Source organism: Zingiber officinale, chromosome 4A (genome assembly GCF_018446385.1).
Source record: "Zingiber officinale cultivar Zhangliang chromosome 4A, Zo_v1.1, whole genome shotgun sequence".
In the NCBI taxonomy this organism is placed as follows: domain Eukaryota; kingdom Viridiplantae; phylum Streptophyta; class Magnoliopsida; order Zingiberales; family Zingiberaceae; genus Zingiber; species Zingiber officinale.
Window position 1 is genome coordinate 84,808,484 of NC_055992.1, and position 24,826 is coordinate 84,833,309.

The 24,826-nt window shown below is 32.6% G+C and overlaps 2 protein-coding genes across 3 annotated transcripts in view; both read right to left on the minus strand.

The window, feature by feature from the left end:
- The window catches only part of LOC121970050 (ceramide kinase-like), a 35,460-nt gene extending 10,935 nt beyond the window's left edge, over positions 1-24,525 (minus strand). The window contains exons 1-12 of one of the 2 annotated variants that reach the window (XM_042520457.1): positions 24,268-24,523; positions 23,761-23,843; positions 21,993-22,151; positions 21,531-21,698; positions 21,350-21,442; positions 21,168-21,260; positions 13,351-13,591; positions 13,240-13,266; positions 13,047-13,146; positions 12,091-12,240; positions 10,538-10,639; positions 10,103-10,450 (exon numbers count right to left, since the gene is read on the minus strand). In XM_042520457.1, coding sequence (XP_042376391.1) covers positions 10,103-10,450; positions 10,538-10,639; positions 12,091-12,240; positions 13,047-13,146; positions 13,240-13,266; positions 13,351-13,591; positions 21,168-21,260; positions 21,350-21,442; positions 21,531-21,698; positions 21,993-22,151; positions 23,761-23,790 — 1,511 coding nt within the window. In that variant the 5' untranslated portion in view covers positions 23,791-23,843; positions 24,268-24,523. Of the gene's footprint in view, positions 1-10,102; positions 10,451-10,537; positions 10,640-12,090; positions 12,241-13,046; positions 13,147-13,239; positions 13,267-13,350; positions 13,592-21,167; positions 21,261-21,349; positions 21,443-21,530; positions 21,699-21,992; positions 22,152-23,760; positions 23,844-24,267 lie in introns of both variants that reach the window. The other variant, XM_042520456.1, reaches the window with a different exon arrangement.
- LOC121970051 lies at positions 1,702-3,594 on the minus strand. The gene is made up of 2 exons (XM_042520458.1): positions 1,877-3,594; positions 1,702-1,798 (listed from the first exon to the last, which is right to left on the minus strand). Exon 1 carries the CDS (start codon positions 3,463-3,465, stop codon positions 2,407-2,409), a length of 1,059 nt encoding a protein of 352 aa, XP_042376392.1. The 5' UTR covers positions 3,466-3,594; the 3' UTR covers positions 1,702-1,798; positions 1,877-2,406.
- Positions 24,526-24,826: the final 301 nt, after the last annotated feature.

Sequence of the window (24,826 nt, forward strand, 5' to 3'; positions counted from 1 at the left end):
ACATAGGAACATGGTTTAAAATTTCGAGCCGTGCCGGAGTTTCGGTCCCAGACCGGAACGATACAGTTTCGGTATCGTATCGTGCCGTGCCGATACAGTTTCGGTAGTTTTTAATTTTAAATATAAATGTAAGGCAAAACAAATAAATATATTTTTCTTTTAAGAAAATTGATATATGAACAACTCAAATTAAAATTGATACATCATAATACAATACCTTACTAATACCAAAAGGAATGACGTGAATCAGATTGAAGCATTGGTTCTTGCAACATTCTGGTTAAATCAACTCCATAGTTTTCCAATGCCCAGATTAAATAATCATCCCATGACATGCAATATTGATATTGATTTCTCCACATGTCCATCAGCATGTCTCGATTGACCACTGAAAGTTGAATTTGAACTGGCACCACTGGAATTGGAACTGGTACAGGTACAGGCACAGGATAAGGATAAGCATACGTCCCTGAGCTCTGATATGATGGATCGCCATATGATGCATCAGAACTATAATAAGAAGGTTGAGAGTACGATGAACTTCGATCAGAATCAATCTCAGCTAAACTCTCTCGCATATCATGATAATCATGAGCTTTCTTTTGTTTGTCACCCTTAGATCGACGTTGATACTGAGATTTAATAATTCTACCTCTATGATCTTTATCTTGGGTTGCATGTGTGTAATCTTTTTCACATGTCCAAGGCTCCGGTGCCGAAGTAGGAGGAACATAAGTGCCACAACCACCAGATGCATCACCACTGTCATCGCTTCCATTAGTACTTGCACTGCTATTGACATCACTATCATCATTTCGAACTTCTCGTCGGACTATAGTGTCAGAAGGTGATGATGTTTCATCACTATCATCATGCTCTTGCTCATCAATTGCATTGAGTGGATTTTCACTAATTCTCAATGGGCCACTTTCTTTAAAAGCAGGAGTTTTGACTTTTCTTTTCTCTTGAGTAAAAATTGCAGGAGTTTTACCTTTGTCTTTATCTGCGGACTTTGGTTGACTTTGAGGTTGAGATGATTGAGAACGCCTTGGTCGTGATCCGGAAAATCGAAATTCTTGGTCAAAAGCCTCATCATTATATTCTTCGCTGACATCTCCTCTAGCTTGTATTTTTTCAATCTCTTGAGTAAGAAATTGAGATGGTCGTGGTGGATCTCCAGTTTCATCAAGTAAGGGATTCTCAGCCTCCACGGCACTCCACCAATCCATCATTGGATCATCCTCAGTTTGGACAAATCCAATATCAAATGGGTCTACATCACTAGATTCTTGTTTTTCCAGTTCTTGTTCTTCTGTAATCGCTCTTAGTTGAAGACGCATATTATAATGAACGTAGACCATCTTCTCCAAGCGACGATAAGAAAGACGATTGCGTACTTTTGTATGAATGAGGGAGAAAGTTGACCAATTTCTTTCAGAACACTTGAAGACGTTGTCTGTGAGAGAATTTGTATTGCAATCTTTTTAAATTTGGGGCTGATCCTCCATATTGTAACCACCACTCACCGTAAGATAAATAAGAATAAAGTTAAAATAGTATTTATATTTATTGACAAAAATTAGTAATAATTTTTCTATATTTACCGCATCCATTTTATATACGTTGTAAAAGAATCGCTAAAAGAACCATATGCTTCTCGAATAATCGACTTTCATTAATAGCCTCAGCTAATTCTCTATTTTTTGGAGTCTTGATATTACATTTCTGAGGGCTACTAATAGATCTTCATTTGTGGCAAGATTATAACGATATTGATATGCCGGATTGAGATAATAACCTAAAATAATTAAGCATATATATAATTATTAATAGTAATATTAAAAATTCTTAATTCTTTATCATAAAAAATACGCACCTGCTAAATGAATATGTTTTCCCATTTGGTTGTCCCACCTTGTAGTGATTATATCAATATAATATTGATACTTAGTTGGAGATTGTAGACGTCTCTTAATTTCCTCTTTTGCTTCGTGAATTAGACGGTAGACGTTGCCCATTTGTGGCTTCTTGTCCATATCAACTTTTCGTAGAACAACGTACAAGGGTTCCACTGCTATAAGAATATCTGAAATATAGTCCCAAAATCTAGCAGATATAATAATTTTTTGTACCTCCCTTCCTTCAGTAGAACTAGAGTATCGAGAGGTTTCCCAATCTTCAGAAGTGAACATGGCTTTCAATCCGACTTTTTTCTGAAATAATGATTTTAATAGGAGAAAGTGAGTTGCAAACCTAGTTGCTCCTGGTCGTAGAATCTCCCCATTAATAAATTTCCTCATTAATCCGTGAACCCAATGATGATTATAAAGGAATTTTGTTAACGATTGACCTTTTTTCACTACCTTCTTTACTATATCGAGTTTACCAATATCTGCCATCATCAAATCAACAGTGTGCTGCGCATGGTGTCCAAAATAACGTTTGATATTTTTGCTCCAGTAATTCTCCAGCCCTCTTGAAGTTGGCACCATTGTCTGTAATTACCTGCACTATATGTTCTGCACCTATCTCTTGAACTACGTTATCCATCAAATGATATATATAAGATGCATCATGATAATCTGCAGTTGCATCAACAGATTTATGAAAAATCACCTTTCTATTGCAGTATAGCAGAAAATTAATAATGCTCATCCGTGTAGGTCCTGTCCAACCATCACACATTAATGTAACCCCATATAAGCTCCATTGCTTCTTGCATGATAGGATCCAAGTTTTGATTTCCTCCACTTGTTCATCTAAATACGGACCAGCAATTTCATATGCAGTCGGAGGTTGAATACCAGGTCCAGATTTTTGAATGTTGGATATCATGCTGCGGTAGTATGTGTTATTTGCTGCATTGGGAGGAATTCGATTAAAATGAAAAAATTTAGCAATACTTTGACCTATTGATTTCTTCTTCTCCCTTGTATAAGCATCATCAATCCTAGTCTGTTTGCTAGCTTGGTCCGGGAATGCTAGTGGATCAATATCAGCAATATCAACTGCACGCCTTCGTCCCATAGAAGGAAAGAAACGACCGATACCACCTTGTGTTGAAGTAACACGAACACTTTCACTCCTCCCCAATGTTGCTGCAGTAGTTGAGCCACTTCCACTAGCACCAGCTGAGCCACTTCCACTAGCACCAATACTACTATGTTGCATATGTCGCTCATATTCATATTGAGTTCGAGAGGCACTAAGAGCTGCTAAAAATTCTTCATCATTTGGATCTTCACCATGACCTTCAAATTCATCATAGACTGGTGCTTGAGAGCTTCGCCTATCAAGCATTTCACGTTGTTGTTGTTGTTTATGCTTTAATTCTTTTTTGCCATCAAGTTCATCTTTCATTGCACGACGAATTTCTTGAGGCACTTTTGGGCATCTAGAGACATCTGGATATCCACCAGCAAGATGTTGTTTTAGGCGTGTGATCCCACCACCACGTCCAATCATATCGCAATGCAGACATTGCCAATGAAATCGATTTTCTAATCGACGTGCATGTCTCCAAGCTGGATCATAAGATTATTGTTTTGGTGCCATTACCTATGCGTTATAAAAATGTAAATATTCATAACTATAAAAATTAATAAAATTAAAATTTTAATTAATAAATATGATAATTATATTATTATTTATCAATTTAATTAATTATCAATTAATTTATATAATATATATCTATATAGTTAGCGTTCATATATTTTGTACCATATATAATAAAAATTACTATTTATATATTTATATATTATTTTAAAACTAAATTTATTCAAAACATCTAAAATTATATATTTTTAAAAATATGATTAATAAATAAATAATTTAAATTATTTTATCAATTAATAAACAATTTAACAATTTTTCTTATAAATTTTTTTTAATATATCACAAATTAAATTATTTAAGTAAACATGAAATAATTAATTTTGATATATATAGAGAATAATTAATAGATAAAATTTACTATAAATTAGTTAATAAATAAAAATTTTAAATTACTTATTCAATTCATAATCAATTTATTTTCCTCATAAAATTTTCTAGGATATCACAAATTAAATTATTTAATTATACAGGTAATAAATTATGTAGATATTAAATAATTAATAGATAAATTTTAATAGATTTTTTGATAGATTTTATTTGTATTTTTAAAAAATAATTTTAAAATATTAATTTAGATATAATTATATAAATTAATTATTAGTTCACTTAATTATTTATTTATTTATAAAAATATACTAATTCATGATCATTTATTTAGAAAAAATACATTACAGTTTAATAAAAAAATATGAAAAATTAACAAAAAAAAAGACTAAAAATATGTATAAAATAAGTAAAAATAAAATGCAAGTGAGGCCTAAATAAATTTTAGATCATTAATGATCAAATTATTAATATTTGATTAATTTAAGTTAATTTACTTAAGATAATATTAAGGAATTAATTAGAAAATTAAAAATTAATAAAAAGGATATAAACTTCGATACTGAAAAATAGCTAAAATTAAGTTAATTTTTTAAAACTCCAACAAGGAAATTGGTCATCTATTTAAGTTATAATCTACTTTATATAATTCTGTTTATAAATATTCTATATAAGTTTTATATTAAATAATTAAATGATTTAAATACTATAATTTATATTACAGAAAAATTAAATTTATTTAACAGATTCAAATTTATTTTAATTTTTAATCATTTATAAAATTTTTAAACTATTTATAGATTTTATATAAGTTTTATATTAAATAATTAAATTATTTAAATACTATAATTTATATTACAGAAAAATTAAATTTATTTAAAAGATTCAAATTTATTTTAATTTTTAATCATTTATAAAATTTTTAAACTATTTATAGATTTTTAAATTATTTTAAAATTTTAAACTATTAATATTAAGGAATTAATTAGAAAATTAAAAATTAATAAAAAGGATATAAACTTCGATACTGAAAAATAGTTAAAATTAAGTTAATTTTTTAAAACTCCAACAAGGAAATTGGTCATCTATTTAAGTTATAATCTACTTTATATAATTCTGTTTATAAATATTCTATATAAGTTTTATATTAAATAATTAAATGATTTAAATACTATAATTTATATTACAGAAAAATTAAATTTATTTAACAGATTCAAATTTATTTTAATTTTTAATCATTTATAAAATTTTTAAACTATTTATAGATTTTATATAAGTTTTATATTAAATAATTAAATTATTTAAATACTATAATTTATATTACAGAAAAATTAAATTTATTTAAAAGATTCAAATTTATTTTAATTTTTAATCATTTATAAAAATTTTAAACTATTTATAGATTTTTAAATTATTTTAAAATTTTAAACTATTTTATTTATAAAATTAATTTAATATTTAATTTTTTTAATAAATTATAAATTCAAAGTTTTTAATTAAAATTTTTTTATTTTTTATAGTTTTAATAATAAATAATAATAATAATATGAATTTATATGTCATAATTATATTAGTTAATTATAATTTATATAATAATTAATTAGAAATTATACATATTTTAAATAATTTATTACATATGTATATAATTTATTTTGATTTTTAATCAATTACAAATATGAATTTAAAATCTAAATACTTTTATTATTAATAAAATAAATTTATATCTTATAATTATATTAGTTAATTGACAATTTATTTAATTAATATTAATTTATATATATAATTATCGTTTATATCATAATTAATTAGAAAATAGAAATTAGAAATTATATATATATATATAAAATTTTTTTTAGAAATTTAATATAACACTGTTATAATAATTATAACAGTTATAAGTTATAAACGAAACTCTATTCCTTTATAACACTATTATAACATTGTTATAATAATTATAACATATAAATAAATCTTTTATTTTAATATAACGGTTTTAATTAAAACCGTTATATTAAAATTTTTATTAAACGAAACCCTATTCCTATTCCTCCTCTGCGAAGTCGCGATCATCGCGATTCCGCCGCCATCCTCCTCCTCCTCCTCCTCCTCCTCCTCCTCTGCTCTACTCGCGATTCAGAGCTTCTCTACTTATAAATTGACAATTTACTTTGTTACTTGCCGAAGATATGTGATCGCCGCCTCACTGCCTCGCCGCGTCGCCTCCTCGCCGCCTCGCCGCCTCGCCTCCTTGCCGCCTCGCTGCCTCGTTGCCTCGCCGCCTCGACCCAATCTCCGTCGCTGATGCTTCCAGGTAAGTTTTCGTCGTTTATATAAGTTTTTTCCGTGATCTCGTGATCGACAGAAGGAATCCAATCGATTCCTCTTGTCGCCCACTGTGCCGCAACTGGACGCACGCGAAGACGCATGCGATGACGATCCGAACTTCACGCCCTCGTGCTGTGTCGGTCGCGTGCTGTCTCGGTCGCGTGCCGGTGCCGGTCCCTTGTCGGAACGGTAAAAGCCGTGAGTTTCGGGCGGAACGGTTCGGTATTTAAAACCATGCATAGGAAGTCATCCATCCTCCTGTCGATGCTCGCATTATATCTTGTTGATAGGTATTCATAATCAAATATTTTCCTAATGATTAGATTGCTATAAATCAATATCAATTGCTTAGGGATACACAAACACATGTAGACTACTTTAAGATATTCTCACCCATAGCTTGTCTTGGCTCACAGTTTGTATACTATATTTCTGGTGATTAATCAAGGTTAGCAAATGCTTTAGATGAGTGTCAAGAGTTTCTTTCTCTATGACATTCTTTCTGAAAGAGTATATATGGAGTAAACCACAAGTTATGTTGCTCAAAGGAGATTAAAACATGTAGGCTAAAAAAGACAATTTAATGTAGTTAGAAAAGTTCTGCCAAGAAGTTATGCAACTTGGACTCAAGTGTAGCAAAGTAGACCATTCAATTTTTGTTTAATGCAACAACACTTCTATTCTAATTTTGGTTATGTTGATAACATATTTATAACAAGAAATGATGTAGAAGGTATGCTACAAGTCAAAACTATAACTATCTTTAAAAAAAATGTTATTAAAGATTTGGGATGACTATGCTATTTTTTTGGAGTCAAAATTGCTTATATAGCTCTGAAGAAATCCCAAAGAAAATAAGTGATGATCTCTTATAAGAAATTAAAATGCTTAAGCGCAATCCTACAGAAACTTCAATTATCCAAAATCATAATCTACGGTCAGAAAATAATAACTTTGAAGACCCTTCTCGTTTCAATTATCCAAAATAATAATCTGTGGAAAATAATAAATTGAAGACCTTTCCCGTTTCAATTATCCAAAATCATAATTTATGGTAAAAAAATAAAAACTTTGAAGATCCTTCCCATAATTGAAGACTAGTAATAGGTAAACTCATTTATGACATAGTTACTAGTTACTAGACAAAACTTATCCTTTGCAATTGGAAATGCATATCAATTCATGAATCATCCTGAAAAGTGTCATTAGGAGGCAATTTTAAGAGTATTTCAAAATCAAAGGATCAAGAAAGTCTTACTATACAAGAAGAACAGGCACCTAAATGTTAATGGCTTCTCAGTTGTTAATTATGCTAGATTAAAAATTAGTAGAAGATCAATCTCAAGATTCTGCATATATATTGGAGGTAATCTTGTAACTTAGAAAAGCAAAACGTGGTAGCACAATGTAGTGTCAAACTAGAGCACAGAACAATGACACATGCAACCTGAGATGGTGTGCGCAAATCCTTTCATGAAAGTCTTATCTTAAGCATCATTGGATCAATGAATATGTATTGTGACAATCAGGTCACTATCAACATGGCAAATAATTCAATATTTCAAAAGCACACAAAACACATCAAAGTTGATTGTCACTTCATATAGCACACCACACACTTCTTTCAATGAACACCCAGCAAACATTTTTACCAAACCTCTTTATACTACTCAATTTTTATCTTTATGTGACAACGTGTGCATAATAGGTACTATGCTAGCTGCTTAAGGATTGTTAGAAATAATAAATTCTAATTAATGAATATTTAGGAAGAATAGTTTAAATTAGCAACGCTTTGTTTTACTTACTTTTTAGGAGAAATAGCTAGTTTTGATATGTGATTGCAATTCCTTTTATGATATATAAAATAGAATATTATTCTCAACTCTACAAATTCAATCGGGTATTAGGGGGATTGGGTCAAAAAAAAATAATGATGGTTTGGTTAGCGAGGATAGTTTTAAATGTGACTTCAGTTGGCATGGGAGAAACATCTTGTTTTGCTAGCCAACTAGAACTAATGTTGTTTCAATACAAGACAAGATGCAACAAGGGCTTATATTGTTTTGTGATGTGGTGAGAGCTTCTTCTGCCTGAGTTGTATCTTCTTCTGCCTATTAGAGACATGACACTTTATCCCACAAATACAGGTAGCGAAAGCACCTCTTCTTATTTCTTTGAGATGTGAACAACAAGAATCATCTCCCTTTCCTTCTTAGAGGCAACGACAACAGCTTTTATTCAAGATGTGATGGATAATGACAACAACAATAAGCTCCTGATCTTCTTCCTTCCTCTAACTACTCCATTTTCTGTTGCTACAACACCATATTGGTACGCCTTGAGCACCATTGGCACCATTTCAGTATGCCATCGATGCCATCAACACCATCTCACTTCAAGTAAAAAATCAAAACGCATACATGGAACAACGCTTAAAACCTTGAGGACAAGTAGCCCGCCCGGTTCAGGTTGGGATGGTAACAAAATTGTAGGTACAAAATTTGTCATGACTGTACAAGAAGTGAACATTGAGGAATATCATATTAGGCAACTTAACTAAGGGAACTGGCATGGTCTCTTTGGTGACAATAGAAAAGCATTCTATGAAATATTCTTTCACGCCACACCTTTTAAGGAAGAAAGTTCTTCCCTATATATATTTCTTAAAGTTAATCTCTGCATGTTTATTCTCAACTCAGCCACTTGAATAAGATTCTGATCTACATTTAACCCTTTTTTGTTTCACAAAAATATCCACTTGCCTCCATTTTAATGAAAGTTTGAGAGTTCTCCTTGGTTATTTTGTGTCCAAAAATATATATTCAGTGATTTTGAAGAAAAAAAAAAAAATCAATCGAAAGTAGCATAGTTTATTTAAAAGACCATTCCATACTAATCGACATGGTCGAAACATATCCTTTTGCTAGCTATTGACATGATGAACGGGTCTGAACAAGAACTCTGCGGAGAACCAGAGACTCATTGATATAGGATTGCCAACCACTGTGTGAATTGAGATGAGGCATAGCAAGGTGACCGACTTGAGAGTTTCTAGGTAGACTACCTTCTCTGTGAGGCTAGGAGGAATGAGCATTTTACAGGGAAGTGGTGAGGGTTCCATGGTGAGGCAAGACCAAGATTTTGTTAAATAAGAGGCTTCCTCCTGCTTCATCTTCTTCCCCCAACTAAGTCAAGATGACAATTGACTTACCCAGGATACTTACTTTGTCGATTGGTCCTCCTATTCTTGATTTCTCTCCCCTAATCAGTATCATAGGCACAATGTGTAGGCACACCAGCATGCCACATGCATGGTATTTTTATGACTGGGATCCGTATCCCAACTCAAAAAGATACTTTAAATCTTTGAAACTAGAAACAACAATTATGGACCAACAACCAAGCCTTATCCCACTAGGTGGAATCGGCTAAAACAACAATTATGGACCAAATTAAAAAAAAAAAAAAAAAATCAAAAGTATGAAGTCTAAGTTCAGCCTAGATTTGGGATCGAGATTTGGATCTAAACTATTAAACTGAATTATACAAATTGGAAGTCTCACCTAGCAGTTAACTGGTGATTTGATTTTATTCAGTCAATTGAATCATAAATATAATTATTGCTTGGTGGTCTAGGCTGTTCCATAAGGAAAACCAAAATTTTTCTATTTAGAATTAATTTTATAGACACAAAAAAAAAAAATTGTTGTTCAGATAATTAAAAGATAGAAGAGAGATAGGTGGCATTAAACCAGTTTGCCTGACAGAGGGGCAAACATTATCTAAACATAAGTTTTCAGCAGTAAGAGATAGAGGAACAAACTGCTCAACTTACCACAAATAAAAGGGTCGAGGACAATCTTTTATAAGTATAAGATGAAGAAAACCGTCAGAAAGGTGCGCTTCAGCTACCAATCCTTCAGGGGCTCTTTCATTTCTGCATGAAATGACAGCAGCACCCACGCTAAGGAAACACCCCCTATATTGCAGCCACCTTGAATCCTGGGAACTAATGTTACTAATGTCTAAATCTGCAGAATCATTAGTATCATTGCAGATGTTGCAGTTTGCTCGGCAAACTACCTTCTTCAAGTTTTCATGAAAACGTTCTGAAGTTTGTGTCCCTTTTTTATTAACAACATCTTCTTCAGTCTTCAGAAATTTAATCTCTGCTTCATAAGATCTTGAGAAAGAAAAAATCACAGTGGTCAAATAGTTTGTGTATGACTGGAAATAAGACGCAAACTACCAGTTCTATATTGTAATGAACCTGTGTTTCAGGAAAGCCATAGTTCCAGCATAATCATAGCGCTTAGGGCCCATCCAACGATAGCCTTCACTCCCTTTGATGACATCACCATAAAAGCCATATCTGGCAATAACTAAATACTCAAGAGGAGCCTTATTTGGTTGCACATAAGTGAAAGAAATTGAATAGGTCAATGATTCAACAAGACAACTGGTTTTCAGAAGCAGATTACACGTTTCTGTTCCAGTAAATTTCATAAAATTAGTTAAAAATCCAGTAAATTCCACTTTGCTTCAAGTCTAGAAAGCATGTGGAGATAAGATCTTTCTGTCTTCCACCAGATGAGGGAAAACAAAGTGTTGAGGAAAAATAAGTAATGAAATAGGATCAAGGCACTAAATTTTTCTCAATGCACATCTACTTATGTTACAGAAACAAATGAGCAATCAACAACTATTATGATCAGACATCAATTTATTGGCATCCAATGAAATATTTATATTAGGCACGGCAGTTGGGGTTTTGACAACTTAACCAATTTTGGCAACTTATCAGGCCATTGTAGTATGCATGGATACAATGACATACAAATACATGCAGTTTGCTATTAATATTTGTTCCTATACTACCTAAATTCCATTACTCAAGAACATGATGAAAATAATATCAATTTTACCAAGCAATATGCTCTACACCAATCCTATCCCACGAGTATTTAAAATTGGACATATGCATACACAACAAGATAACTAGAAAACACGATATAGAAAGGGATGGGATAGGATAAACACTACCAGTTCAGCTACATGTTAAGCAAAATACTCAACCACAAATAAAAATCACATCTTTATGGCAGAGGGGATTAACTTACTGCAGGGTTGACATCCATGTGCCAAAGAAAACTTTGGCCTAAATTTGACCACACACTGCTATCTTGCTTGACCAACCACCATAATTTTAAAAACATGTGAGAGGAGGTTGATTAAGGATATCAAATATTGAACAATATAAACCCAAACTGAGAGTCCATGTTAACGGGTAAATTGTGTAAAACAAATCCAAGCCAACCAAACCTGGTGGGTTTAAGCTAAATTGTCTTAAGATCAGCAAATCAGCCTACCAAATGCAACCAGTACCAACCTAACAATAATGCTGGGCATTCTAATCACATATCATTTCTAGTTTGCTCATCACAAGGTCTATCAAATTACCAGTGCATTTTATTGAAAAAACAAGGTGTTCAATAAGCCAATGCAAGAAAAACAAATCTAAATGTTATAATCTAGGGCAATTAGTCACTAAACCCTAACCTAGGTTAGGTATAGGAGCTATGCAAAAACATTGAAAGCAAGAACAAAAGACTATTATCTACAGTGTTTCTTACAATGAAATCTGTGTCAATGTACTTGGAAACAAGTTTGCACCAAAAAAAAAGAGGAAATAATTTAACATTTTTTCTCCATATACACTTTACAGTTAGTTTTGCAACCAAAAAGTTTCAATCATTCTGTGCTCTGTAATTTTTTTGCATGGCTGCACATAAATTTTTTAAAAAAAAAAGTGGGTTGAATTACCCTGCAAAAGAAGCTGCATAGTGTACAGAAGGCACTTCTTTAGAAGAAGGGCTAGTTTTCCAACGGACCACTTGAGCTATATCAAGTGATATCCTCTTGCCAAGGATGATTTGCAAGGCAGATGTGACAGGATCTCGTGTACCTGTTGTACTGCAAAACTGGGATTAACTCACTTGTGAAAACAAAGCCAAATGCCAGGGAATAACAACAAGCACACGCTAATCCCAGACTTAGTGTGTCTTGATCACAGGAAAGTATAGAATAATAGAATAATCAAGCTTTTCTCCATAGAAGACAATCCTATGCCCAGTAAAATCTCGAGCAAAGTAGTATCTATGTGACCACAAGATTCTATACACATCATGCACCTTTGTGCCATGTTCCTAGTTACACTTTATATAGACATTGGCAAAGGACCATTCAAAAGTTGGTTCATTCCACAGAAGTTTCAGGATTAGCATGCAAGCCATATGATTTCATTCAATTTGAACACATTGAAATAGAATTTTGTTTGCCAAAGCTGGAATCACAGATAAAAAAAATTAGGTTAACAGACAAGTTGACTTGGTTTCAATTATCAAAAGTATGACTTCACTTTATTTCTTCATTTAGTGTGTCTAGTTGCATGTATTTTTTTATACCTGTTGGAAAGTTCATTCTGAGTAATTGGGTGGCATATTAAGTCTTCAATAGGATCTTTGAGACATGCACATGAGATTTCTAGATCTGGTCCAGACTTATCTGGTTGGAAGAAAGATTCCTGCTCTTATATTTTGCAACAAGGAGAAATTAGGACTAACTGTTCTAAACAAAACCATAAAGAAGGATCAGGGTGGGGTGTGTGGGAGGAATAAATTCATGAGGTCCTAAAGATTCTTATCAGCTACATGAATATTTAATCCCATCAAATTCTCCCTCTTAAGCAAATTGATGCTGAAAATAAAGACCAATCATACCTGACCACAATGGAATCAGTTGAACCGGCAGGAATTAATCCAAGTCTAAACCAATCATTGGGGAAAGAAACTTTGACAGTATCCGCATCAGCAGGAAGACCTGGATGGCAAACAGAGGGAATGTTGTATTAAAAAATTAAGATTATTGGCCACAATCTTGTGACAACATCAAGCTAAATCAACATCAACTAACCTCTATCATGTGACCCACCATTGCTTGCTGCCATTCAAAATAAACCACAGACCGTGTTAAACCATTTTATAGTTTTTATCCATTTGTCAATTAAAACATGTAGGTACATACTGATGGATCCTACAGCTGATAGAAGAGGTTCATGGTCATCACTTCCACTTGAAGGTGTAGACAACATGTTAGTTGCACCATTACAAAGAGGCCTACTACACATGATGCCATTATTCATGCATTGAACATTTTGATCCTTCTTGCATGCATTATTTAACTCCTCGGAAGAAGGAGGGTAAGGAGCATCATGTCTTGAGGAAAGAAGCCCATTCAAAACTTCATTAAACAGACCATCACCCCCCTGTCAAAAAACATATAGAAACATGTTAAGAAACCACTGCAGTCCTCCATTCAACTCTATATAAGGTTATCACTAGAGATACTTATGCCAACTAAATCATTTCTATTACACTCCTTAGAATTTACCTTAGTCTACGTTCATTCAAGCCTAAGTAATTCATCTCATTGTATCTATTTGTCGTCATTGAATATATGTAAGTTTGGGGCTTGGAAAAGAAAAATATATTGCATAAATTGCAAAAGGATATTCTACCCATGGCGAATACACTTTGTCATAGTCGGTCCCAAGCTTGGATAAAGTCCCAAGCCTAGATTAACGAGGAAAAACATAGACAAATGTTATATATGGATCATTAAATTATTGCATTTATATTAGGTTACCGGAAGGAACGTGTTGCAAGGTTAGACTACAACATCTCAACAAGGACCACTACATTACCATGAAAACTTAGGTGTAGTATTAAATATGCAAAAGATTTATAACACCCTAGGATGGAAAAGAACTCACATTATAGGAACACTTATTTTCTTAAATGTGAAACATAAAACGTAGGAATGCTCAGCAAAGCAATAAAGATAATAAATATAATGATTAGGGAAAATATAATATTGTGTTTATAAGAGATAAAATAGGCAAGGGAGAAGACAAGATGATATAAATGTTATATCTATGAGGGAAAAAAAATCTAAAAATAGTGGTGCAGTTGTAATTTTTGAAACTTGTTGAACTTTTTCACAAAAGTGCGATTAAAAGGGATCACAAGTGAACTTTTCTCCCGTGATTTCTTCTTCCTTCCTCTTTTTGTTCTCTTCAACCCTAACCCTCTCTAATTAAAAAAAAAACCTAAATCTTCCCTCACATCGTCGTCCCTTCCCACGTCGCTACCTCCCACGCTGATGTGCCACCGTTGCTACAGCTGTTGTCACCGATGCTCTGCCACACATTGTCGTCGTTGTGCCGCCAATGCTCCATTGTAGTAGACACGATTAAACCTTTGATTTAGATGGAGATTTCTTGCTTGCTTCCCTACAACAATCTTGTGCAGGATTAGATATACCATCACGAAAATTTAAAAAAATGATTTACCATTTGGTTACTCTTAAAACAGGAAATAGATTAAGTTTTATATTTTATAATTTAAATGTTTCCTATTGATTAAATTGATACATGATGATACAACAACAACAACAACCAAGCTTTTTTCCACTAGGTGGGGTCGGCTGTATGAATCCTTTTACACCATTGAGCTCTATCTCCTACTATATCATCATCTATATTTAAATAAATTTTATCTTGTTTTATTGTTGTTAACCAAGTCTTTTTTGGTCTTCCTCTTCCTCGTTTGATATGCATGTTTATCGTAGTTTTACATCATCTAATTAGAGCATTTATTGGTCGTCATACATGTTCGTACAATCTTAAACGTGTCTCTCGGAGTTTTTTCTCAATAGATGCAACTCCGACTTTCTCTCTAATGCTCTCATTTTTTATTTTGTCCATCCTCGCATGTCCACAAATCCACCTTAACATTCTCGTCTCTGCAACTCTCATTTTCTGTTCATGTGCTCGAATCATAGCCCAACATTCAACTTCATATAATATAGTAAGTCTAACTGCGGTTTTATAGAACTTACCTTTAAGTTTAAGAGGTACTTTATGGTCACATGAAACACTCGATGCTCCTCTTCATTTCACTCATCTTGCTTGTATTTTATGTAAGACATCTCTCTCAATCCCTCCATCGTTTTGCAAAAATGATCCTAAATATTTAAATCTCTCAGTTGTGGGCAACTCGTCCTCTCCTATCTTAACATTTGTCTCATTACTTCTAATATTGCTAAACTTAAATTCCATATATTTTGTCTTTAATCTACTAAGCTTAAAACCTTTCCCTTCTAGTGTTTCCCGCCAAGATTCTAGTTTAGTATTTACTCTGTGTTTCATCTACCAAAATAATATCATCTACAAACAACATGCACCACGGTACTGTGTCTTGAATGTGCACAGTGAGTTCGTCCATAATTAGTAGGGATATAAATGAATCAAACGGTTCGCGAGTTATTCGGAGCTCGATTCGATAAAAAGCTCATTCGAGTTCGTTCGTTTATCTTATCGAGCCGAGCTCGAGCTAGATTTCGAGCTCGACAGTTTTATCGAGTCGAGCTCGAGCTTAAGGATATTCGGCTTGTGAGCTCGCGAACATGTTCGTTTATAGGCTCGCGAACATGTTCGTTTATAGGCTCGCGAACATGTTCGTTTATAGGCTCGCGAGCCAAAAAAACGAGCCTTAAAACGAGCCAAAAAACGAGCTCTAAAACAAACCAAAAAAATGAGCTCTAAAATGAGCCTTAAAATGAGCTTTAAAATGAGCTCTAAAACGAGCTCTAAACGAGCCCGAAAACGAGTTCGAGCTCGCTTAACGAGTTAGGCTCGTTAACTTTGATAATCGAGCTAATAACGAGCCGAGCTCGAATTGTTCGCGAGCTTGATAATTCTAAAACGAGCCGAGCTCGAGCCTTGTGATAAAAGCTCGATTCGAGGTCGAGCCGAGCTCGAGCCCGAATATAACTTAAACGAGCCGAGCTCGAGCCTAATACTTTTTGGCTCGGTTCGGCTCGTTTACATCCCTAATAATTAGTGTAAAAAGATAGGGACTTAGAGCTGATCTTTGATGTAACCCTATCTTTATTGAAAATACTTCAGTTACTCCGCCTGAAGTCTTTACTCTGGTCGATACATGATGATATAAAAAAATAATAATATTTGCCTTGAAAATTTAAATTAGGTCTCGATTAGGAAAATAATAGTGATAAATTATAAGATTTAAATCCTATCTAGTAGAAGAAAATAAATTACATGCTTCTATATATTAATCATATTCTTTAACTTTGCTTGTCCTTTCATTACTCTTGTTGTTTATCAAATTGTACCTTATTAAAATTTATCAATGATATTTACAATAGACAATTGGAAATTTAGAGATATCATATAAGAATTTAGATAATTTCCTAAAAGAGAGCTCATATGAGAATTTTAAGTGAATAAAAATATAAATGATTTTGTTGAAGTAGTTACCTAAAACTGAATAATATGAGAGAGTTTTGGCTCAACACTTGTAAGAAGTATATAACTTCTCAACTAAATTAATAAAGAAACAAGTGTAACCCTTATGTCATAGAACTTTGGTTCCAAAGCTATGCGATTATTTATGCTAGATTAGTAATAAAAAAACTCTATACAAATATAGAGTATTTGCTCCGTGTATTAAAAAAGAGCTTTCGGGATGGATTACATGTAATTCACCCTATATTTATATAAGGCACCTCATTGGTGTGAAATACTTTTCAGATGAATTACGGGGCGTTCACCTTATATATGTGCATGAATATATGCATACACATGATGTATCTCGTATTGGGTGAATTGCAGGTCGTTCACCTTATGTATATACAATACATCTCTTTCAAGTGGATTGTGGGTCGTTCACTCTATCTAGATATGTATAGGTTCATATATATGATGCATTTCGCTAGGGATGAATTGTGGGTCATTCACTCTCATATATGATGTATTCTTCTTGGGTGGGTTGCAGGTCACTCACCTTTATATTTACATTTATACATGATGTGTTCATATTAGCTGGATTACAAGTCCTTCACCTATACTTATACGACACATCCTTGATGGATGTATTGCATGTGGTTCACCCACTTAATAAATTATATTGAGTTTTTGGATAAAGTAATATTTTAATGTGTAATATTGAAAATGAGAAATTAAGGAGAATTGATAAAAGTAATTAAGAAGAGAATGAAAGACGAATGACGAGAAAGATATATAGTCAGATGATGCTCAAAAATATAAATTATCTCTTATATTGTTAACCTCTTTGATTATATTTTCATCTACATCTTTCCTTTCTCCACTTTATACATTGCACTCACTTCCTTTTCCTTTAACCTTCATATTCACATACTTAAAGCGATTTTTGAGATTTGGCCAATATTATGGACTGTTGCTTAGAGATGCTCAGTGATAGTTATGGAGACAGTTTCTACAAAGTCCATTCATTTTTTTACTGCATAGTTGGTTACTTATACATTTTGCTATTTTGATATTTTCTATTTCATTATCTGCATGAGGTCAATTTAAGACAGTCATGTCATGGGTATAGTAGAGTCATTATGTTGGGACAAACATTTTGTTAATATTTTTCAACATCATTTAATAAAGTGTTGAAATATTCATGTTTGTACAACTGTGTACCCTTCTTGGATATTATTTGTGATTTTTGATGCTGGGATGAATATTGTCCGGACAGGGAGGCTATCTCTCATATAGAATGGAAGTCTCTTGGTCGTGATAATAAAACTCATGTTTTAAGTTATGGTACACAAAAACCAGTAAAACGAGAAATGGGATAGCTATTGTTGTACATAATTCGTTAAGAGACAAAGTTAGATTGAAAGAGAGATAGGATTATAGCTTAAGATCATGGTAGCAAAAAAAACTATTAATGTAATTAACATATATGCACCTAGATTAGATGAAGATATCAAATGTAAGTTTTGGGAAGACCTAGATGAGGAAATATAAAAAATCCAACAAACACATGATTTTAAACATGTAGAAGTAAAATAAGAGAAATATGATAAGGTGCAAGAGGCTATGTTTTTGGAATAAAAAATGAAGAAGGAAAAGTTATATTGAATTTCACAATAATATATGAACATATAATAACTAATAAATTTTCAAAAAGAGAGAACACATGGTTACATTCAAAAGTGAGAAAAATAACTCACAAATTGAGTTTCTTATGATCAAGAAGAAGAAGAAGAAGAATATTTATATTGTAATGTCATCCCTAGAATAACTTAACCATCCAACATAGATTAGTGATGCCAAATACGAGCCTCAAGCATAGTATCAATAGAAGAAAAATATGCATTGTCCCTACAATCAAGTGGTGGAAGTTAAAGGATAGAAAATAAAATATTTTTAAGAGAGAGTAAGAGCATAAGTATTAAAAGAAATACATGACAAACATGACTAGGGGTGTAAATGAACCAAGTCACTCGCGAACTATTCGAAGCTCGATTCGATAAAAGCTCGTTTGAGCTCGTTTAATGAAGCTCGCTAAGATAAACAAATCAAGCTCAAGCTTCACAATATTCGGCTCGTTAGCTCATGAACATGTTCGTTAAGCTCATGAATCAACTTTTAAATTAAAAAATAATAATTTTGATATTAAATTTATAGATTTTACATTCTACTTATAAAACATATAGACAAATATATTAAATTTATTTATTAAAATAAAATTATAAATTTTAATAAGAACATTATAATTGTTTCTAAATATATAATTTAGTTTTTAATGAATATTTAAATTTATAATTTATATTTATTAAGCTCGTTTAGACTCGATAAAAGCTTAAATAAGCTCGTGAGCCATGAATATATTCGTTAAATAAAACTCGAGCTCGGCTCGATTATAAACGAGCCAAACTCAAATATTTAAGAGTCGGCTCAGCTCGACTCGATTACACCCCTAGACATGACATGAGATAAGATAATATGAGCAAGAATATATTCGGTGAATCAAGAGGATGGACACTGCCAAATAAAGAATCTTGATGGTGAAGTGAAAGTACATGAGAAAAGAAAGTAATGGAAAAATGAGCAACTTATAGGCCATCGTACACTTTTAAGAATGAAAAAGGAAGTAACTAGCTAAGAAAGTAATTAGTGAAACTAAGAATGAAGCTTTCAAACGCTTGCATTAACAGTTTAATAGAAAAGAAGGAAAAAGGAACATCTACAGAATAACTAAAGTATAAGAGAGAAAAACAAGTGATTTTACCGAAATTAGATATATTAAAGATGAATACAAAAGGGTACTAATGAAGGATGAGGAAAAAGAGGACAGATGGAAGATGAAGGTTTAGGTGACCAACTTAGCATAGAAAATTTAAATAGGTCAAAGGAGTATATAAATTTAAATTTTTGTCGAAGAATTTCAATTTCAAAAGTAGAACATATGTTAAATGAGACGCAAAATGGAAAGACTATTGAATGATTTACAAAGTATGAAAGTGTATAACAAAACAGGGTATTGAATAGGTATTGAATGACTTATGAACTATTTCAACCTAATATTAAAAACGAAAAAAATGCATAGGTAACCCTATACAAAATCAAAGGAAACTTGCAAAATTGTACGAATCTTACGGGCATTAAGTTATTTATACCATAAAACTTTAAAAATGAACAATACAAAAAATATTAAGGAGACCAAGATGACCTAAAATCAATTTGGATCCACGTCTGAAAGGTCAAAGATAGAAGCTACATCTTCTCAAACGGTATCAGGAAAAGAAGTAAGACTTATACATGACATTAATTAACCTTGAAAAAGCTTATAACCGAGTTATGAGGAAAATTATATACAAAATTCTAGAAAAGAAAGGTACTAACATAGCATATATTGAAATAATTATAGATGTAATGACAAGAATAAAGACTCCAAGCGTATTAAATAAAATATTTTCTATAAAGATAAAGTTATATCAAGCATTAGCTCTAAGTCTATATCTTTTTACACTAATGATAGATACTCAGTGGACACATCCAAGACACATTACCATGGTGTATATTATTTGCAGATGACATTATTTTGGTTAATAAGACACGTGCTGAAGTAAATACTAAGCTCGAATTTTAATATAAAATACTAAAAATAAAGATTTTAGAGATAGTAGAGTAAAAACAGATATATAAAGTTTAAGTCTTGTAATACTAAACATAGTAAGACAATTGTTAAAATAAGAGATGTCGAGTTACATGAAATTGAGAGTTTCAAGAATTTAAGATCATTTTTATAAAAAGATAGAGGTTGATAGAAATGTGTTACATATAATACAAGTAGAATAGTTGAAATAAAGAAGGGTGACCATTGTTCTTTGTAGATTGAAATGAAATGTTAACCTATTATCTCCTAGTGGTTTCTGCTTCCACTAACTGAAATTGTTATCCAATGTGTGGTCTAAAAAATCCAGCAACTATTCAATAAAAAATGACCACAAAAAGCCATCTATATACAACAATAAAATTAAAATATGCAAATGAAATGTTGGACAAATGAAGTAAAAAATGTATCCATAACCTACCAGGCTAAGCTTAAAGATGTAGAAAAAATTGCTATAACCTTAAGAATAAAAACTGGGTCGACCTTCCATTGATGAATTGAAAACAAGATAGCTGAGAATCTGAACTGAGATAAGCTATGGCTTTGTTTTCAGTACTTAGTTAAAGGGACGAATCCAGTAAATAACTTTTTTTTCCTGCTATAACTTTAGTTTCACTTACAAAATTCCAGATATTTTTAAAAATTCATCCCGAGTATATTTAAATATAATGGCAAAGGTATCTGTATGAATTGGGCTATGATCATTACAAGAAAAACAATTATAGATATTAATCATATACAACAAGAAGCCATGAGTAACAAGAGATATTGTTCATATACAAACATAATAAAACACGAAAAAGCATCATTTATAACCTAAAGGCATACCACAGCAACAATCCCATCAAAAGAACTCAATTCCTTGTCTGATAAAGATGCTATAAGGTCATATGCATGTCTTGCCCTCTGAGTTATTGTTACCTGCACATATCACATAGACTTATGTGATGCAAAATAGTAGAAATGAAAGAAATGCCCATCTCATACAATTTGTAACTGCATTTTCTTACTTTGGTCTGCACATTAGCACGAGAAAACATAGATTCAACCATTTCCCAAGTTTTGACCCCATGTCCTTTTCCACAAGATGGATGAACAAACACCTAAATGACAGCATAATATTGACAAGCACAATTCCAAGAAAAAAGACAAAAAAATATATAAAATTGGACAATGTGACATGGAGCATACCAAAAGATTTTTTGGTCTAACAGCTTCAATATTAGTTTGAGCAATTAATTGCTGCACCCATGATTCACATGTTCTTAAATCCTTGTGACCAAAGGTATATTCACAGAGAGTCCAAGGAGAACCACAAGTTCTACCCCGTTGGAATCCATGGACTACAAACCGGTACATCTGCATTAGCATTAGGAGTTTTTTATACTATAGGAAAACAAGCATGACAATTAACTACAAAAATTTAGTTCTGATCCCTATGGAATCCATGGCCACAAATCAGTAAACCTTCATATGCATCAGGAAATTATGCAATAGAAAAGAAGACACTATGCCACCAAAATTGCTTCTTCTTGCCAACCACCAATGACAACACCGTAACAATATTTTAAACCATAATCTTTATTAATCTCAAGATATATGAACCTACCAGGATCAGCAAAAAAAAACATGCTGCATGTCAAGATATCTAACCTCAAGCTTGCTGCCTGATAGAAAACTGCCAGCTCTACCATTAGCATCCTCAAGCAAACCCCAACCAATGAACTCTACAGCATAAATATTGGCAAATTCAATCCTATTTTCAGATTTTAACCGCAAGTTCATGCACAAACAAGACGCCCAAAATTGGTCCTGAAAAGTGAATAAACAAATAAGCCAGAAATGCTCGCAGCAGTGGTATTCATAAGCAACTATGCATATTAAAAGCCTTGCCTGAGTAGTATAGCAACTGGAAAACTAATAAAAAGGGGTATATGCATATACATTCCCATAATTATCAATTGAAATATAGCAATAATGGCACAAAGGCTAAGCTCCATAAAAAACAATAATGCATCCCTAACTTTTGGGTATGTTAATTAACCAAGGAGCATCAGAAAGGGATAGAGATACAAGGAAACATTTATTGGGAAGACAGCTGGAGGAATGGAAAATAAGCAAATCAATTGCCTATAATGAAGGAACATAGTGACAACCTATATAAAGAAATTCTATAAGCTTCCAATCAGATCTAATATCAGAAGAAAAAGAACTGAAGGACTGAATGGATGGGGAGAAACTTGAAAATGTGATATCAGTCATATCAAGTTTATCATTCATATTATGTTTCACTAAATAATTTGCAGTGCTAAAGTTGATATCCTATTTGCCAAAAGCCCAAATGCACTTTGCATGTGAGGTCAACAAAAATTGGTCCAATCAATTGTGTTGGCCCATATGGTTTGTTGCACCATGGTAATCATCAACAAAAGTATGAAGCACATACAATTTTAAATTCAATTATGGCCCATGGATTCCAAAAGCTTAAGCTATAAGGGTATGCCTATATCTAAAATCCTCCTCTAGTGAGCATGAGAACTGAACATAACTCTATTGGCTCTGTATTTTCTTATTTGCATAAGAAGTTATTTTATTAAAAAAAAACATGTTTGATTAATTACCACTAATTTAAAAAACTTAAGCTATTGGAAAATTTTGTCTCCTTAAGAGAAAAAAAGCATATCCTCAATCAAAACTAGAGCATTGTGGTTTATACTGTGATATCTAAGGCCTGACTCAGAACTCTACAGTATATGATATACCCAATCTCTTAGACCAATTTCTATTAACTTCATATTTGAGCTTTCCCACAGAGGTAAAGCAATATGAAAGTCCAGCATCACAACATGAAGGGTACATTTTGGTTGGATAAAGTAACAAACAGCACTGACAATTGAAAGGTAAAAACCATTTAAGAACGTAATATTAAATTAAGCTTAACAATAATTAAGTGTAAACATCAAATGATCCAAATAATTCTTTTGGATGCTAAGATATCAAATGAACTTCTTGGACGTTGATGATGACTCATTTAAGTTGATGAAGAATTGAAAGATAAGCTCAACAACTCAGAAGGATTAGAGAATATTTGGTGGTTGTTTAAACAATGACCTATAGAGCTAGTTCTAGCTGTTGGGGCTCTAAACAATCAAAATATGTTAAAGGCAAGGTTTCCATGATTTAGTAATCCTTCTGTGGGTTTGATCAATTGACCGAATGCCAGGATGAAGCAATTGTTTGAAATTTGCACAAAAGTTATCAAACAACGAACTATTTGGGCATAGAATATCTTTCCCATAGTTATGTACTAAGCCTAGGGAGTGCATGACATGTTTAGATGTTATCGCCCTGATTTGAAAGGTGGAAAATTTGAGATCAAAGCACCATTTCTAAATTAGAATACAATGGTTGACATGCTGACCTCCTTGAATTGTTTTTGATGCACCCTCATTGCAAAGTTACTCCATCTTGATCTTTAAGGCACATTCCATTTCCTGATACACACTTTAAATTGATATGCTCCATTTAGATACCTATGAGCAACTTGACTGAAATTACCATAGCAAAATAAAGATTCTCACAAGGGAACCTCAGAATTGCGACTCCAACATGAAACACTGTAGCAATATTAGCCATAAACCACACTAAATCTTTCTTCTATCGAGCAAACACATTAAAGCTCAAAGACAGCAACTTCTCAAACATACACAATCGGCTACCAACAAGATATATTCCACCCTTAGCTCCACAAAATTCAAATTAATTTAGGTCCCTATAACGATCCTACCGGCTCCTTCAAATAGATCGAGGAAAAGTGCTTTTTAACAGATTCCATCAGCGCTAAAAGGTAAGGAAAATTAAGAAACGAATAACCGTGAGAACCATCCAGGTTTGAAGCGACAGAAGTTCTGATCCAACACCAACTCACCGGTCCGATTAATTTCCAAGAGAAGCCACCGGGATCCATCGTGACGGTGACCTCGCCGATGCGATCCAAGAAGAGAGTCGATGTGGCGGCTGATCCATTCCTTTCCATTGACCCAAATGATCAGGACGACGAGAAGAACTCGCTAAATTTTTCTCCTCCGTCTCCGCGCGCTTCCTCCCTCCTCTCTCTCTTTCCGGGCCTTACGAGCCAAACAGCACGAGTGCAAGACCCTTCCTTTCCGTCTCGGTCCTACGAAGATATTTGTGAGGCTTCATACTTCATACGGAGCCTATATTTGTCATTTATCACGACGTCGAAACTTGAAATTAATTTATTTATTTATTATATTTGACATATGACATCATCCATTTAATAATATATTCATTTATAAGCATATGAGAATTGACCGTTGAACATTTGCAAGTTACAACTGAAGATTATATTTTAACTCTCCCATTTGGATAAATTTGTCATAGCATTAATATAAAATTATTATGTACTCCTCTAAATTTTTATTTTTAACTTTATTTTTAAAAGTAACATTTTTTATGTTTTCAAA

Coding starts and splice junctions, on each gene's coding strand:
- LOC121970051 (XM_042520458.1), bottom strand. CDS start 3,465: ATGATTGGACGTGGTGGTGGGATCACACGCCTAAAACAACATCTTGCT.